The 15,424-nt window shown below is 52.6% G+C and overlaps 2 protein-coding genes across 2 annotated transcripts in view; one reads left to right on the top strand and one right to left on the bottom strand.

Annotated features, from left to right (window-relative positions):
- Positions 1–84: 84 nt before the first annotated feature.
- Positions 85–9,947, bottom strand: TMEM79 (transmembrane protein 79). Its single transcript, XM_084866850.1, has 4 exons — positions 8,650–9,947; positions 4,670–5,587; positions 4,196–4,409; positions 85–1,239 (listed from the first exon to the last, which is right to left on the bottom strand). Exons 2-4 carry the CDS (start codon positions 5,421–5,423, stop codon positions 1,032–1,034), a joined length of 1,176 nt encoding a protein of 391 aa, XP_084722976.1. The 5' UTR covers positions 5,424–5,587; positions 8,650–9,947; the 3' UTR covers positions 85–1,031.
- The window catches only part of SMG5 (SMG5 nonsense mediated mRNA decay factor), a 24,831-nt gene continuing 17,108 nt past the window's right edge, over positions 7,702–15,424 (top strand). The window contains exons 1-4 of the mRNA XM_084866748.1: positions 7,702–7,940; positions 12,305–12,403; positions 12,863–12,986; positions 13,334–13,490. Coding sequence (XP_084722874.1) covers positions 7,867–7,940; positions 12,305–12,403; positions 12,863–12,986; positions 13,334–13,490 — 454 coding nt within the window. The 5' untranslated portion in view covers positions 7,702–7,866. The remainder of the gene's footprint in view (positions 7,941–12,304; positions 12,404–12,862; positions 12,987–13,333; positions 13,491–15,424) is intronic.

Raw genomic sequence — 15,424 nt, 5'->3', positions numbered from 1 at the left:
GGCGTGGGAGGCAGGTGTCTGTGAACGGCCCCATCTTCCCACCAGGTCTGGTTCTCCCTCTCGAGGTTCCTGCCAGCCACTCTCCATCGTGCGGAGCAGGGAGGTTTCTGATTCAGTGTGAAGCAGACAAGGAAGGGACGCTTGAGAACAGGGTGCAAAGACGAAGAAGGAGCCCAGTAAGACTGTGGTAGTCATTTATTGTTTCACCCACCCCGCATGCACATTCACACGGGGTTGACACCAGCCATTGTGCCTTCCAACCACTTCCCAGCCACCACATGCATGGACACGCATACACACACACACGCACACGCACACGCACACGCACATGCACACACGTCTCGGGAGGCAGGCTTCCCTGTCTGCTCCTCTCTTCTGGGCAGTTAGGAAGCAGGAAGTTACAGGGGCCTAATCAGTCGGAGGCAGGAGGCAGCAGCTCTGTGCTGGGGCAGCTGTAATAGTCTTGACTGAGACTATGGGCTTGTGAGGGCCAGTCATGGAGGGTTCTCGATGCAGGCCCCAGGGTGGTTTTACCCAGCATGCAAGTCCCATCTGATCTGATGCCCAGCCTTTGTCTTTAGGCAAGAGCAGTATTTCCAGTCTCCTTGAGGCCCTCTGCTTAGACAGCTGGCACAGATGGTCAGAGCTTTGGCTGTGCCTCTGCCCACGGCCTCCCAGGAGGCTGGAGAGTGGAAGAGTTCCGCAGTGGTGGGCGCTCGAGGCTGTGGTGGGAGGCAGGCTGCTCAGGGGGCTTCCCCTGGTCTTGGCCCTGTTCCCTCGGCTCCTTAAGGAACGTAACTGTCCACCTTTCCCTTTCCCTGCAAGGAAGTATCTGGTCCACCTCCCTCCTTCCCTCCCTCATGCCTGTCCTGGGCTTTGAAGGTGAAGGCCAGCCCCCAATGGGGGAGCGCTGGGGACGGGGGTGTGGAGGGCAGTCAGTCAATCCAAATTCTGATTGGATGGGACCCTGTCGGGTCAGAGCAGGGTCATCTCACCACGGTACCCAGGCTGGGGCAAGCGGACAGACGGTTTCAGCCCCAGGGGCGGGGCCTGTGGTCCGAGCGGGCGTAGTCGGGGTAGTCCAGGCGGCTCTCGGTGGCAGTGAACATGCGCTCCGGCTCCACCACGAACATGTAGTAGAGGTTCCACACCAGCATGGACAGCAGGGGCAGGAACGTCAGGCCGTAGCCAAAGCCGCGGAAGGAGCGGCCGATGGCAAAGGTCAGCCAGTATATCAACCTGCCGGGCGAGGAGAGAGGACAGGCGGAGAGGGAGGTGGGTGGGTTGGTGGGTATGACGGATGCTCCTAAGACAGCAAATGCTTATGTACAATGTGCCAGGCGCAATGCTCGTCACTCAAGGGGCACTGTTCCCGATAGACTTCTGGGTAGCTCTATGAGGTGAGTTTTTTATTTCCCTCCCTCTTTTGTTTCTCAAATTTTAATTGAAATTTTTTGAGTAGGCAATATATAGTTACATGGTTCAAAATTCAAAGGTACTAATGCGTATATTAAATCTCTTCCTCCCTCTACTGATCCTGCCACCTTTTTTGTTCTTTCTTCCCCTCCATTCCTCCATCCCTCCATCCCTCCCTACCTCCACCCCTACCCCAGGTATCCAATATTATGGTTTCTTGTGTAAAAAGTGGTTTGATATGCATGTTTGAACAAAAAGATCTGTTTTCCTCTCCACCCCTTTTGCAGTTCGGTAGCAGACATTTAGACTGTTCTGCACACTGACTTTTTCCCCTTTTTATATATCTTGGAGATTATTTTTATCAGTATGCTAGAAGCCTGGTGCACCAAATTCATGCACGCATAGGGTCCCTAGACCTGGCTGGTGGTCAGGGCTGATAGGGGCCTTCCTTCCCCCTGTACCACCCCTGGTGGTCACCACATGTCATAGCGAGCGGTTGAACTCCCAGTCAAATTCCCGAGGGGACAATTTGCATATTAAGCTTTTATTATAGACAGTTTCCTCATTCTTTTACAGCTGTACTTTCCATTGTATTTATTTCCCCTTTTGTAGATGGAAGAAACTAAGATTCCATAGGGGTTAAGACTGATCCAACCAAGGTCAAGGTCACATATGTGGGAAATAGTAAAAACTGTGATTTGATCCTAAGCCTGTTCATTACCCTTCCTCCTGCCATTTCAGAGCCAGAGGAAGAGTAAGGACGCAGCTTCCAGAGGGCTTGAAGCCAGAGGGATGGATCAGCCACAACCAGAGTTTTTTGGAACATCCACTAAAATACATACCCCTCCGTGGGGGAGGGGGGCAGCTTCCTCAGTATATAAAGGACAACTTGTTATCAGTTTGATGTGCCTCCACGTTTAAACCTGATAAACAGGGAAGAGTAACCACTGCTTCTCTACCGCAGCTTGTTATCATAGTAAAAGTTCACGTTTAGCAAACCCTTACCGAGTGCCAGGCTACTGTACACACTACGTGAATTAACTCATTTAATCCTCACAACAACTTTGTCTTATAGATGAAATGGGTGATGAAAGTAGACACAGCCCAGCCAGTGTGGCTCAATGGTTGAGCATCAACCTATGAACCAGGAGGTCATGGTTAAATTCCTGGCCTGGGTTGCAGGCTCGGCCCCTCGTAGGGGGCATGCAGGAGGCAGGCAATCAATGATTCTCATCATTGATGTTTCTATCTCTCCCTCTTCCTTCCTCTCTGAAATCAATTTTAAATATATATATATTTTTTTTTTCCAAGAAAAAAAGAAAGAAAAAGAAACGGAGAATAGCCCTGGCTGGGTGGGTCAGTTGGTTGGAGCTTCATCCCCCCCCCCCCCCCCTGCACCAAAAGGTTGTGGGTTCGATTCCTGGTCAGGGCACACATCTTTGTTGCGGGTTTGGTCCTCCGTTGGAGCAACTACAGATCAGAAGGCAATAGATCAATGTTTCTCTCTCACATTGATGTCTGTCTGTCTCTCCCCACCCCCTCCTTCCTCTCTCTAAAGTCAAAAACATATCCTCAGGTGAAGATTTTTAAAAAATGCTTAAGTAACTTGCCTGTGGTAGAAAAGGAAGGACCTTGGATGAGGGAGGGAAGGGCCCTGGATTCTAGTCCTGCCACTTATGCTGACTGACCTGAGGGACTCTCCTCTCCAGTCTGCCCTGATTTCCTCTGTGCAAACTGGGTCAGATGGACGAGACAATCACTGATTCTTCTTTAGCTCCCTGATGATCCTTACAGCTTAAACCAACTTGATCTGAAACCAGCACACCCCGAGAGGGAGGTGGGAAGTGGACATGTATGGGCAGGAACATTTATCTTGGGAAAGATCTGGGAGAAAATGCGGGCTGGTGGGACAGATGACCACTAGACTATACCAGAAGGAACAGGAAGGCCGATTTCAGCTCAATCGGAACAGTGTTTTAGCAGTTAAACAATCTGGAATCGTATATCGAAAGGGACCAAAGGAAATGTATTAGAGAAAAAAAAATGTAAAGACAAATTCAAAGGTACCTTCTAGGTTAACAGTAGTTGACATGAAAGCACCTTTAAGATTTCAGGTGGCTGTAAATTATAAATGAGAGTAACGAGGCAGCCATGAGGACTAATGTGGTTGGTATGAACAGAACAATACCCTTGGCCAGGCCTCCCCACCCCATAGGAGAATTTCCTACCCAGAGGGAAGGACTCCGGACAGCGAAGGAATCGGGGTCACTTAGCAAGTAAACACTAGGGGAGCAGGCTGTTATCAAATATCCAGATTTATCCCAGGCAGTTCCAGAGATCAGAGCCAGGGCAGGGGTTTTTAGCACAATATAAGGAACTTTGTAATAATGAGGGCCTTTGAAAAACGAAACAGACTGCCTCATAAAGCCCTGAGCCCTTGGTTATAGGGAGCATTCTAGAGGCCAGTGGCCACCTGACCAGTGTCACAGCGGAGTGGCTGCAACGCATGGAGGTGGGTCTCTGACACCGGGGAGCCCGGGAGCCCGTTCAGTTTTAGTGGCATAAGCGTCTCTGAAATCAGCTTCTGGTGAGAAGACATTCGAGCTGCTCCCCCAGGGGAGGCAAGCTGCGAGGGAGACAGTGGACTCGCCTTTCTGGGCACACGTTTGGGCTGATACAGGATCCCAAAGGGCCCTGTCCCTGAGCGGCTCTCCGGACAGTCAGCCCCGGGTCCCTCTGGCACCACCCCTGCCCTCGGCCCCGCCCGCAGCCCACTCACCGGGACACCGCGAAGAGGCCGGTGAGCAGGGGCAGCAGCTTGAGGGTGTCCTGGGACAGGTAGGTGGACAGCACGGCCAGGTTGAAGAAGTAGAGGATGAAGAGCTGGACCGACTGGGCCACATACTGCCGGTGGATCTCCACCTCCCGCCGCGGCTCCTCGAAGGGGCGCAGGGAGGAGAAGCACAGCAGGCTCAGCCCGTACACCAGGAGCCCTGGGTGGGGGCGGGGGCGGAGAACACGGGGTCAGGATAGAGCAGGAGGCCAGAAGCCGGGCAGGGAGAGCTCAAAGGCACAGGCTCCCCTCCCCATGGTGGGACACGGGGTCCCGGGAGGGGCCAGGCACCCAGGGTGGCGGGGTGTGTGAGGCCTGAGGGTCCAGTCGGAGTGAAGGAAAACCCCTGCCCACCAGCCAGGCCGGCCCTGACCTCAAGGGCAGTTCCCAGATGCCCCGGCTCCTCCGGGCCCGGCTCACCCAGCACGATGGGGAAGGTGGCGAAGACCCCGCAGCGCAGCGTGTAGACCAGGCGGGAGCTCATAGTGGGCAGCCGGGGGGCATCGAAGGGCAGGAAGGTGTAGGCCCCGTACAGCAGGCAGGGGAAGAGGAGGAGAGCGGCCCCCACCGAGGCCACGGCCTTCAGGCCCTCATGGCCCTGGCAGCCCCCGCAGGGGCGGCCGGGCGGCCGGGCCACGGCCTCGGCCCACTTGCGCTCGCAGGGCTCGGGCTGGACGGCGCGGGCAGCCAGGAAGGCCCGGCGCCGCCCGCCCTCGCCCGCCTCGCAGCGCACGGCCGGCTCCTCCTGCGGCCGCCGCTCGATGCACTGCAGGTCGATGGGCACGAAGGCCCGCGCCGCCTTCGCGGGCAGCAGGTTGGCGTCATCCTCGGGCAGCTCCTCCCGTTTGCTGAGCGGCTCCAACTCGAGGGGCTCGGGCTCAATGTCCCGCCAACCAGGGGGGTCCGGGAACAGGGCGCTGGGCGGGGGGCCAGTGCCCCAGGGCAGGGTGGCAGCCTCGCTCACGGTGCTGTCCAGCCCATCCCGGGTCCCCTCTTCCGCGGGCGAAGACCCAGCTGAAGTCTCCCCTCGAGAGGACTCGGCACCAGGGGACGGGTCCCCGCCCTCCCCTTCCGGCTGCCGGCCATTGGGGACCAAGGCCTGGCAGGGTGGGCTCTTCTCCGGGGCCTCGGGAACCTTCACTTCCAGCAGCGTCAGGGTTTCATGCTCTGTCATCCTGCGGCCTCGGTTCCGGAGTCTACCCTGAGCTCATGTCACTGCGGAGGGCAGCAGCAGCAGATCTCTGTCCGAAGCTCCTGTCCCCTGGCCCTCAGGATGGGTTGACAGAACGGGAACGCTCTGGGGCAGCCTGCCTCATGGGCTTTAGCCCCTTCTGGGACCTTAAGAAGAACATGGCACAGAGGAGAGTGTTGAAAGAGAGGGAGGCAGGAGGGAAGTGAGCAGCTGAAATGGAAGAACCCTTTTGACATTAAATTCAATCCAGCAAGAAAGGGTGAGTCAGGGGGCACAGGCCAGTCCCCACCCATGCCTTCTACCGCCTCCATCAAAATGCCTGGGGTCACTGTCACACTCATGCAGGAATGGGAGGAAGAGGAGGCACCTAGAATTTTGCTAAGAGTTCCTTTCCCACTAAGGATCTCCTTTGGACAGAGAGGCTGCCCCTTCCCTTCCAAACCTCCCTTCTCTGGTAGATACCCGCTTGGAACTCTCCCGGCAACTGATACCAGTGACTTGCCAACAAATCTGTCCCAAGGAACTGGCAGTAGCAGTGTGCCCTAGTCTCTAGTCTCCAGCCTGGGTACCTGGACAATTTCTAAACTCCTCACCAGCGCACCTCAACCATTGTACGTCTGCATTCTGATTGATTTGTAGGTCCGATCATGGCTGTTTTCTATGGCTCCTCTGCCTTTCCTCTCTCCCTGCCGTGCGTCCTCTGTCTCACTGCTTCTTGGTGGGACTGATCCCCTCCCGCCACCCCCTCAGGGGCCTCCTACCCCTTGCCATTTGGACCCATGACACCCTCTTACTTTCAGCCTGGAGAGACGCGGAGGGTCCCCAGCTTCTGAGAAGGAGCTGCCCAGCTCCCTGCTGGCTCTGCAAGTAATCCTTTCCCTCCCTCCCTTTACCTGTGTCTCCAAACCAGTCTGACCAGAGCAGGTGGGGCCCAGATTAAAGGGGCAGGCCCCGCCCTGCTGAATCGGCCGACAGAAAAAGCATTGGAGAAGCACGTCCTCCTTTCTGAAAGTGGGGGTGCAGCTGGGCATAGAAGTGTGTGTTCTAGGCAGAGAGAGGACACGTAGGAGCTCCCAGCTCAGGAAAGCAGAAGGGGACCATGGGGTATGTACATCAAAGGGTGCTTGGAGTAGGGAACACCCAGAAAAGAGGTGGCATTTGTACACTTATTCATTCAATATTCATCGGGCACCTATGATTAACTAGACTATTCTAGGCACAGATGGATAAGAAAACAAAATTACAGGCAAGGTCTCTGCTCTTGAGCTTGTACTATTGGGGTAACAAATAATAAAGAAGCCTAGCAACTAACTCAATAAGACCACTTCAGTAGGGAAGACCTCTTTGCCAAGGGGCCATTTGAGCGGAGACAGACCTGAAGGGAATTGGGAAGTGTGAATGTTCCAGGCAGAGGAACAGAGAGTGAAAGCCCAATGAGTGGGAAAGACAGGCTGATTCAGGAACAGAAAGAAAGCCAATGCCTGGGACAGGGTCATATTGGTCGAGGGGGGATTTGTTCCCATAACATGTACACAGCTTTCCTGACTTCCTCTCTTCCCCAAACCCTTGCTTTTTAGCTTAGGTTTAATTAAGGTCAAGAAAGCAGTAGAAATCCAACGTGACCTTTCCAGTGGGAGGACCGGGGGCAGAATCCTGAGGGAGTGGCCTATCCTCTCCAGTCATTTGAGCTTTGGGAGGGAGGGAGGGTGTCTGAGCTGCTCATCGGTGTGTCCCCAGAACCCAGCATTGTAGCTAGAAAACAGCTTCTCTGTGCAATCAATGTTTGGACTGGAAATCTTAGGGAAGGAGAGTGAAGGGCCGAGGCACTTACAAAAGGTTCATGAGAACACTTTCACATACACTTCTGTTGTTTTGTTTAAATAATAGGAAAAAAGGGAGATTTGGAATCACTCTAACCAACCAGTAATCTGAGAGAGACTTGGTGCAACTGGTAGGGGGTGGGTGGAGGAGCAGAATGATGGACTAAATAACGACTGTACGGGACAAGGCAAAGTCACGCTCCTAGCTCCTAGCAGGAGCCCGTCCGCCCCATCTCGCTTCGTTCCAGCTGGGTCCGCTGTCCGTTTCCTGGTAGCTTTATCAATAAAGTTTTTTCTCTTAAGGGCTCGAAGAAGCAGGAAGAAGGTTAAGCGGCCTCTCTGCCCGGAGTTAGTTCGGGCAACTTCCCGGGAGGGAAAATGAGTCTCGCGAGATTTGGTGGCAACAGGTCACTGGCCGGCCAAGGTGCAGCCGGTATCGCGAGATTTGCCGGGCGGAGGAGGAGCTGTCGCGGGCAGCCGCCTTACAGCGATGGCGGCCGAGCAGGGCCGGCCGTGGTGGCGGCTACGGTCGGAGACTGCAGTTGCGGCTGTCGCGGTGGGCGGCGGGAGCCTGTGACCGGGCACCATCTCCGGATCCGGGCACCATGAGCCAAGGCCCCGCCGCAGGGGAGAGCAGCGAACCCGAAGCAAAAGTCCTTCACACTAAGCGGCTTTACCGGTGAGAGGGGCCGGGGCGTGCGTGCACCTGCGGGGGGAAGCAGGGGACCGCAGGGGTGGGGCCTCGGGGCGGGCGGCCCCGGTGCGGGGCGCGGGGTGCGGGTGGCGGCGGAGGGTGCAGTTTTGGAGGGAGCCGCGGGGAGAGGGCGGGGGCGGGGCCCGTACCCGGGCGGGCGCCAGAGGAGGAATTGGGTGGGTGGGAGGTTTGGACGGAAGCACGTGGAGGAGTCCCCTGCGCGGTGCGCGGGGAGCCCGGGGCGGGCGCTGAGCCTTGCGGGTTTGGGGTGAGAAGGTGGGAACTGAGGGCTTGGGAAGGTAAAGGGTGGAGTCAGAGATGGAGAAAAACCCGGAGGAGAATGGCCCTAAGAACCCCGCGTAGGACTTCCTGGGAAGAAGAGCCCTGAACTGAAACCAGGAGGGCCAGGTGCGGGTCCTGGCCTTACCCCCTCGCACTGTGTGTGTGACCTTGGGCCCGCGCTTCCTCATCCTTAAAAGGAAAGATCTCCACTTGATACATGTTGACCTCTTACGGCGCCAGTTTTTGGGAATTTGAATGAAATGGAAGGCCTGAAGACTGCGTGCCGGGCCATCAAGGACCTCGAGTCCAGAGTGTTCCTTGGTCGCGGGAGCCCATGGCAGGGCACCTGGGGATTCCCGACGCCTGCCTTCCTCCCATCCTCATGACCACAGTCCCTCGCCAGGCAACTTACGTGCTTGGTTTCTGATTTCCAGTGTTACGCTCACTCCTCAGTCTTCAGCCCTCTGTTGGGAACAGGCCAGTGTGGACTCTTCCCACCCCGGGGCCAAGGATTTTTTGTGTGAGGCAGCGGGGACATGGGCTGTAGGACTGGATGGAACGAGAATGGACACAGAGATCAGGTGGAGTTCTCTGCTTTCTAGTAGGGAGTGCAGTTCTCATTTGGCTCAGGCCCTATTGAACAGAACTGTTTGCGTGAGAAGACTGTACCCTCCCTTAGAGCCCTCGGCCCCACCTTGATAGCAAAAGAGTCAAAAGCATGCTGTCTTTTCCCGCTTTGAGTAGGCAAGCTGCCTGCTCTGGCTTTATAAACCAGAAGACGGGGGAGTACAGGCGGCTCCCAGAATAGAAAAGTGACCCAATCCCACAGTCCCACTGTGGGCTGCCCCGAGCAGTGGGCTTGGGGGCTGGCACGTGTGCCTGGCGCTGCTGCTGTCAGTGCTGCCTGTCACACAGAGCGTGGGCAGGGGCTGCAGGATTCCTTGTCTTCTGCTTTTGGTAATGGTTCTGGTCGTTCCTTTATCGTTCTCAAATATAGTTCTTTCTCAAGTCACTACCTTCCCAGGACTGATGTGTGGCTTACATGTGTGCCCCTGGGTATTATCTCTGCTTGTAATTGTGTGTTGTTGGCTTTGATAGGGTGGGAATGCGAGGCAGCAGGACTCTGTTTTTATTTTTTATTTTTTAATATATTTTATTGATTTTTTTTTTTTTTTTTTTACAGAGAGGAAGGGAGAGCTAGAAACATTGATGAGAGAGAAACATCGACGACCAGCTGCCTCCTGCACAACCCCCACCGGGGAGTGTCCGCAACCAATGTACATGCTCTTGACCGGAATTGAACCCGGGACCCCTCAGTCCGCAGACTGACACTCTGTCCGCTGAGCCAAATCGGTTTCGGCTGTTTTTATTTTTTATTATAGCAGTGGTGATTGGTGGAAGGAACTGGAAGAGGGAGATCTGCTTTCTCTGCCCAATATGAGGATATTGTTAGACTTATCACTGAGCTTTAGTACATTTGGGACATTCCCATAGTGTGACTGTTTATAGAAATGAAATTCTGAAATGGTCTAAGCACTTCAGAAGAAAAGGCAGCTGGAGAAGGGATGCTGGAAGGGATATAAGCACCAATTAATTAGGCCAATTAACTTCTAAAATATATATTTTTTTAACACTGTGCTTGGCCTGGGATTATAGTAGAGCATGAGGCATTGGGTAGTTTTTGTGGAGGAGTTTTTGGTCTGATGGGGAATGGAGAAGGAAGTCCTGAGTCCTCTCAGGTTTAAGAATTTGCAGTTACGCCAAAACCAATTTGGCTCAGTGGAAAGAGCGTCGGTCTGCGGACTGAAGGGTCCCAAGTTTGATTCCGGTCAAGGGCATGTACCTTGGTTGTGGGCACATCCCAAGTGGAGGGTGTGCAAAAGGCAGCTGATCGATGATTCTCTCTTATCGATGTTTCTAACTCTGTGTCTCTCTCTTCCTCTCTGTAAAAAAAATCAATAAAATATATATTTTTAAAATGTTTAAAAAAAACCCAACAATTTGCAGTTAGGCCCTTGCTGGTTTGGCTCAGTGGATAGAGCGTCGGCCTGCAGACTGGAGGGTCCCAGGTTCGATTCCTGTCAAGGGCATGTACCTTGGTTGTGGGTACATCCCCAATAGGGGGTGTGCAAGAGGCAGCTGGTAGATGTCTTGTTCTCATCGATATTTTTAATTCTCTATCCTTTTCTCTTTCTCTCTGTAAAAAATCAATAAAATATATTTTTTTAAAAAGAATTTTGGTTGACCTTAGAGTAGTGGTTGTTAACATTTTTTTGGGATTGAGAATCTAAGGAGAGCTCTGGAGCCTGTCCATAAAAATACACACACGTATACGCGTCTACGCTGCCCTGAGGACAGCTGGTATGCAGTAAATCACCGATGGCTGCATGGTGCTGCCCTGGCTTCCAGGGCCAGGCTGGCTAAAGGGCTCGGCTCCCGGCTCTCGGCAGCCCACAGGTGTTTGCGGAGAAGCTGAGAGAAGGCCTCATTGCCATCCCACCACTCAGCTGGCTCTGGTGCGCGCTTTGCCTGGAAAGGGCCGCTCTTTGTGCCGGGCCACCTGCACCCCACAGGGTGCTCACCTCCCCCCGGAGCACGGGTTTCAGTGTTCGGAAACAGTCTTGGTTATAGGAGTCACCACTCTTTGGTTGTGGTTGCTGTTGTGTCCAGAGCCATGCCTGATTCATCTGTCCTCACAGCTGCTGTCTGTGACCCTCGGGGTTTTACTCATCCGGAGATGACACCCACCGCTGGTGCTTCTTAGCCGTCCAGAGAGTTTCCGTGGCCTTTCTGGTAGTGTCTGGGCCGCCGCCTCAGCCTTCCAGCAAGAAAGATGGGGGTTTATACTTATTATTGAACACTTAACCATATGTGAGGCAGTTATGAATGCTGTTTATATTAACTAATTTAATCTTCACAAAAGAGGTGATCATGCTATTCCCAATTTATAGATGGGAGAACTGAGACATAAGGGAGTTAGGTATTTTCCCCAAGACCACAGAGCTGGTAACATAACATTGGAACCAGGACTTGAACCTGGCAGCCTGGTTCCATAACCTAGTCTCCGTATTAAACGAGTCCTTCATCAGAATCCAGGAGACCTTAAGATAAGGCAGCGCAGGAACCCTCCACCCTATTTTCCCATACTCCACTATTCCAAAGTAGAATTTTATACTAGGAATGCCTTTCCTTTCTGTCAGAGATAGAATATTTATTAATTCCACCATTATTTATTGGATGCCCACCATGTACCAATGCTGTATAGAAATTATTTTATTTAATTCTCACAATAGCACTCTGAGGTAGCTGCTATTATTTTGTCTCTTTTTATGGATGTGGTAACAAGGCTTAAAGGGGTCAGGTAATTTGCTGCCCAAAGTTACAGAGTTAGTAAGGCACAGCCAGGGCTCAAACCCTAGCTTTTCTGCCTGGGATCACAGCCAGTGCTCTTCCCACTGGAAGAGTCTACCTTCCCGTAACACAGGGTTTCTCTTCCGTGGCACTTGGCATTTGGGCAGGATGGTTACTGTGGTGGACTGTCGTGTGTATTATGAGGTGTCTAGCAACACCCACTAAATGATAGTGGCAACTCATCTCCTCCTACTCCCAGTTGTGACCATCAGAAATGTCTCTGTCATTGCCAGCTGTCCCCCGGGGGTGCTGCTCTATCTAGATGGAGACTTCATTTTGTTTTGTATGGAGCTCCACCTGCAAGGTCCTCATTTCTCCACCCCTGATTCTTTTTTTCTTCTTTTTTTTAATATATTTTATTGATTTTTGTACAGAGTGGAAGGGAGAAAGACAGAGAGTTCGAAACATCAATGAGAGAGAGTCATCGATCAGCTGCCTCTTGCACACCCCCCACTGGGGACATGCCCGCAACCATGGTACATGCCCTTGACCGGAATCGAACCCGGGGCCCTTCAGTCCCCAAGCCAGTGCTCTATCCATTGAGCCAAACCAGTCCCGGCCACCCCTGATTCTTTAGCTTTGCCTTAGGTCAGTGCCCTGGCATCCTAGGTGGACCGTGCGCATGGCTGAGGGCTCTTTGACTGTGTTCCCTGCAGGGCTGTCGTGGAGGCTGTGCATCGACTGGACCTCATCCTTTGCAACAAAACCGCTTATCAAGAGGTGTTCAAGCCAGAGAACGTGAGCCTGAGGAACAAGTAAGCCGGCAGAGGTTCTGTCTCTCGTCATCTAAGAGCCTGTCACACATGGATAGGCACATGTTCTCTCCTACCTCTGTCCTCATGCACGGCAATGGGCTGCGGAGTCTCTGGCCCTCCTAAGAGGGAGCCGGGATCCCTCCCTCTGTTTTCAGCTTCTGCATCTAACAGACTGGTGCCATGGGGTGGCATTGAACTGGGGGGAAATGAGGGGACAAATAGGCAGAGAAGAAAGAAGTGTGCAGGGGAAGAAAACTCTTACTGCTCCTGTGTGTCTTTGGGGGTTCCTACTGCCTCTGGCATTACCTTTGTCCTGGGTCAGACTCACTGAGTCTGGATGTCGGTTGGGGGGCCAGAGATTTGTGAGTAGGGTGTTGACAAATGCCTCCTTGCTCTCGGTTCTTGTGTCCTTCACCAAGTAATGGGCAGTCTGTCTCATGCTCCTCTGCACCCTTCCAGGCTGCGTGAGCTCTGCGTCAAGCTTATGTTCCTGCACCCAGTGGACTACGGGAGGAAGGCTGAGGAGCTGCTATGGAGAAAGGTGTACTACGAAGTTATCCAGCTTATCAAGACTAACAAAAAGGTAAGGGGAGATCCTAGGTCTTGGGAAGAAATTTGTCTAAAGAGGAGAAGCTAAAGAAGAAGAGACAGTAGGAATGTGGGCCAGAGTGTGGTTGGAGATGGGGGGCCTAAGGAAGAGATGGCAGAAAGGAGGCAGGGCATGAGGTAGAGTTAGGATTGGGGAGGAGGGAGCCTGATCCCAGACCTCTAATGGTGTTGGGGTAATTTGTGATTGAGAGGAGACATGGATAAGGTTCCAGAGCCAAGAAGAGAAGTTTATTTCCTCAGTGAGGTGAAAAAGGTGATGGAGAGGGGAGCAGCACTCTGAGTGTGTCGCTTAGCCAGCCCCTTCCCTCTTCGACCCTCTAGCATATCCACAGCCGGAGCACCTTGGAATGTGCCTACAGGACACACCTGGTGGCTGGTATTGGCTTCTACCAGCATCTTCTTCTCTATATCCAGTCCCACTACCAGCTGGAACTGCAATGCTGCATCGACTGGACCCATGTCACCGACCCCCTCATAGGTTAGTGAAGCCTGAAGGTGGGCCTCTGTCTCTGGTCTTATCCCCCAGGGTTCATGTCACCTGTGACCCAGCCAGGCAGAAAGCCTTCTGGCAAGACCTACAAATGGTTCATGAAGTTTGAATTTATCCAAACAAGCAGACGGGTTAGGGTGAAGATGTTAAGAAAAGACAGAGGCCTCTGTTGACCTGGGATTGTGGACTGGTGCGGAGTGATGAGGAGGAGGGGTGGAATGATCTAGAGTAGGTCTGGCACTGGAAGGAAGTATTACTAGAATTTGTTTTCTTCTCCCCGTTGAATTTGGCTGGCACTGTTTCTTTGAACTTCAGAGATTGTTTCCCAGTGTTTGAAAGTATGGAAAATTTTAGGAATGTTGGGGATATTATGGCCATTCTTTCAACATAATGCAAATCTCTTTCAGCCATCGCAGGCGCTGGCAGCTGTAGTTAGTTTATACCTTCTTTTCTAGTTGGTAATTTTCTCTTCTATTTGGCCACTGGTTAGTGCTCCTTCCCTCTTTCTCCAACTCCCTCTGTTTTTTATACTCCCTTCTCTCCCCAGCCCTCTGACCCTGCCCTCCCCGGGCCATGGACATTGTGTGTCAGAGATGAAGGTTGCGTTTGTGCTACCACCCGGAAGTACTTTCTGGTCAGAAGCACAGCATAGCTCTATATTTTGTGCATTTAAAACCATCATTTAAAAACGAAACAGCATTTCTCTGAGACAGCATGCATAGGTTTTAAACGAGATGGCCAGAGGGTTCATAGCCTAAAAAAGACGACTAACCCTTACTTCAAAAAGTTGGTTCCCAAACCCACTTTAGTTCTTTTTATTGACATTTTCCCCATTCAGCTAACTAAGAGGTGTCTCTGTAGAAAACATAGGAAGAGCTTTTCAGAACGGAACTGCACTCCCAGGAGAAGGGCTGCAAGGTGGAATAGACAAGAGGATGTCTCTGGAGCCAGATTGCCCTTTGAATCTTGGCTCTGACACTTAACCCACCTCATGGGGCCCCTGTGAGCCCAGCTAAATTTTTTTTTTTTTTTAAATATATTTTATTGATTTTGTACAGAGAGGAAGGGAGAGAGATAGAGAGTTAGAAACATCGATGAGAGAGAGTCATCGATCAGCTGCCTCTTGCACACCCCCTACTGGGGATATGCCCGCAACCAAGGTACATGCCCTTGACCGGAATCGAACCCAGGACCCTTCAGTCCCCAAGCCGACGCTCTATCCATTGAGCCAAACCGGTCTCGGCTCAGCTAAATTTTTAAAAAATATATATTTTATTGATTTTTTTTTTTATAGAGAGGACAAGAGAGATATAGAGAGTTAGAAACACCGATGAGAGAGAGAGTCATTGATCAGCTGCCTCTTGCACACCCCCTCTTGCCCTTGACTGGAATTGAACCTAGGATCTTTCGGTCCGCAGGCCGACGCTCTATCCACTGAGCCAAACCGGTTTCGGCGAACTCAGCTAAATTAATGTAAGACACGTAGACCAGTACCCAGCACTGGAGGAACTGCCTCTCAGCAAGCTGAGGCTTTCTGAACTGAAGTTCCACCACCTTCCTCAGGCAAGGCCGGCGCACCTTGTCTCCTTCCTGGGTAGACTGTAGTCTGCTGCCGTCCCTGTGGCTCCTCTCCTAGGCAGAAGCCAGGAGCATTCCCTTGCTCTCAGTCACATTGCACTGGGCAAGTTTCCCTTCTTTACCCAAACCCTTTGCCTTTATGTGGGGATCTGGTGGGGCACCACAACTGTCCTGACACTTGAGCCTCACCTCTTCTTCCTTTTGAAAGAAGCCTTCCAGGATGACCTTTCACATGACCTCCTCCCCGGGAGCTGTCCTAAATTGAGGACCCTAGCCCTTCTCTTCAGTTTCTTCCCGTCCTGTGAAGGAGTCCTATCTGCAAACTGGTGTCTCTACTTGTGTCC

Source organism: Pipistrellus hanaki, assembly GCF_964339955.1.
Source record: "Pipistrellus hanaki genome assembly, chromosome: 18".
Classification (NCBI taxonomy): Eukaryota; Metazoa; Chordata; class Mammalia; order Chiroptera; family Vespertilionidae; genus Pipistrellus; species Pipistrellus hanaki.
This window is presented reverse-complemented; position numbering and strand designations above follow the sequence as displayed.

Bases quoted from the DNA above. Each gene is read 5' to 3' on its own strand.
- TMEM79 (XM_084866850.1), bottom strand. From the start codon at position 5,423: ATGACAGAGCATGAAACCCTGACGCTGCTGGAAGTGAAGGTTCCCGAG. The intron at 4,410-4,669 runs GTGAGCCGGGCC...GCCCCCACCCAG, and splicing joins CACCTTCCCCATCGTGCTGG to GGCTCCTGGTGTACGGGCTG. The intron at 1,240-4,195 runs GTGAGTGGGCTG...CTCGCCCGGCAG, and splicing joins GGCCTCTTCGCGGTGTCCCG to GTTGATATACTGGCTGACCT.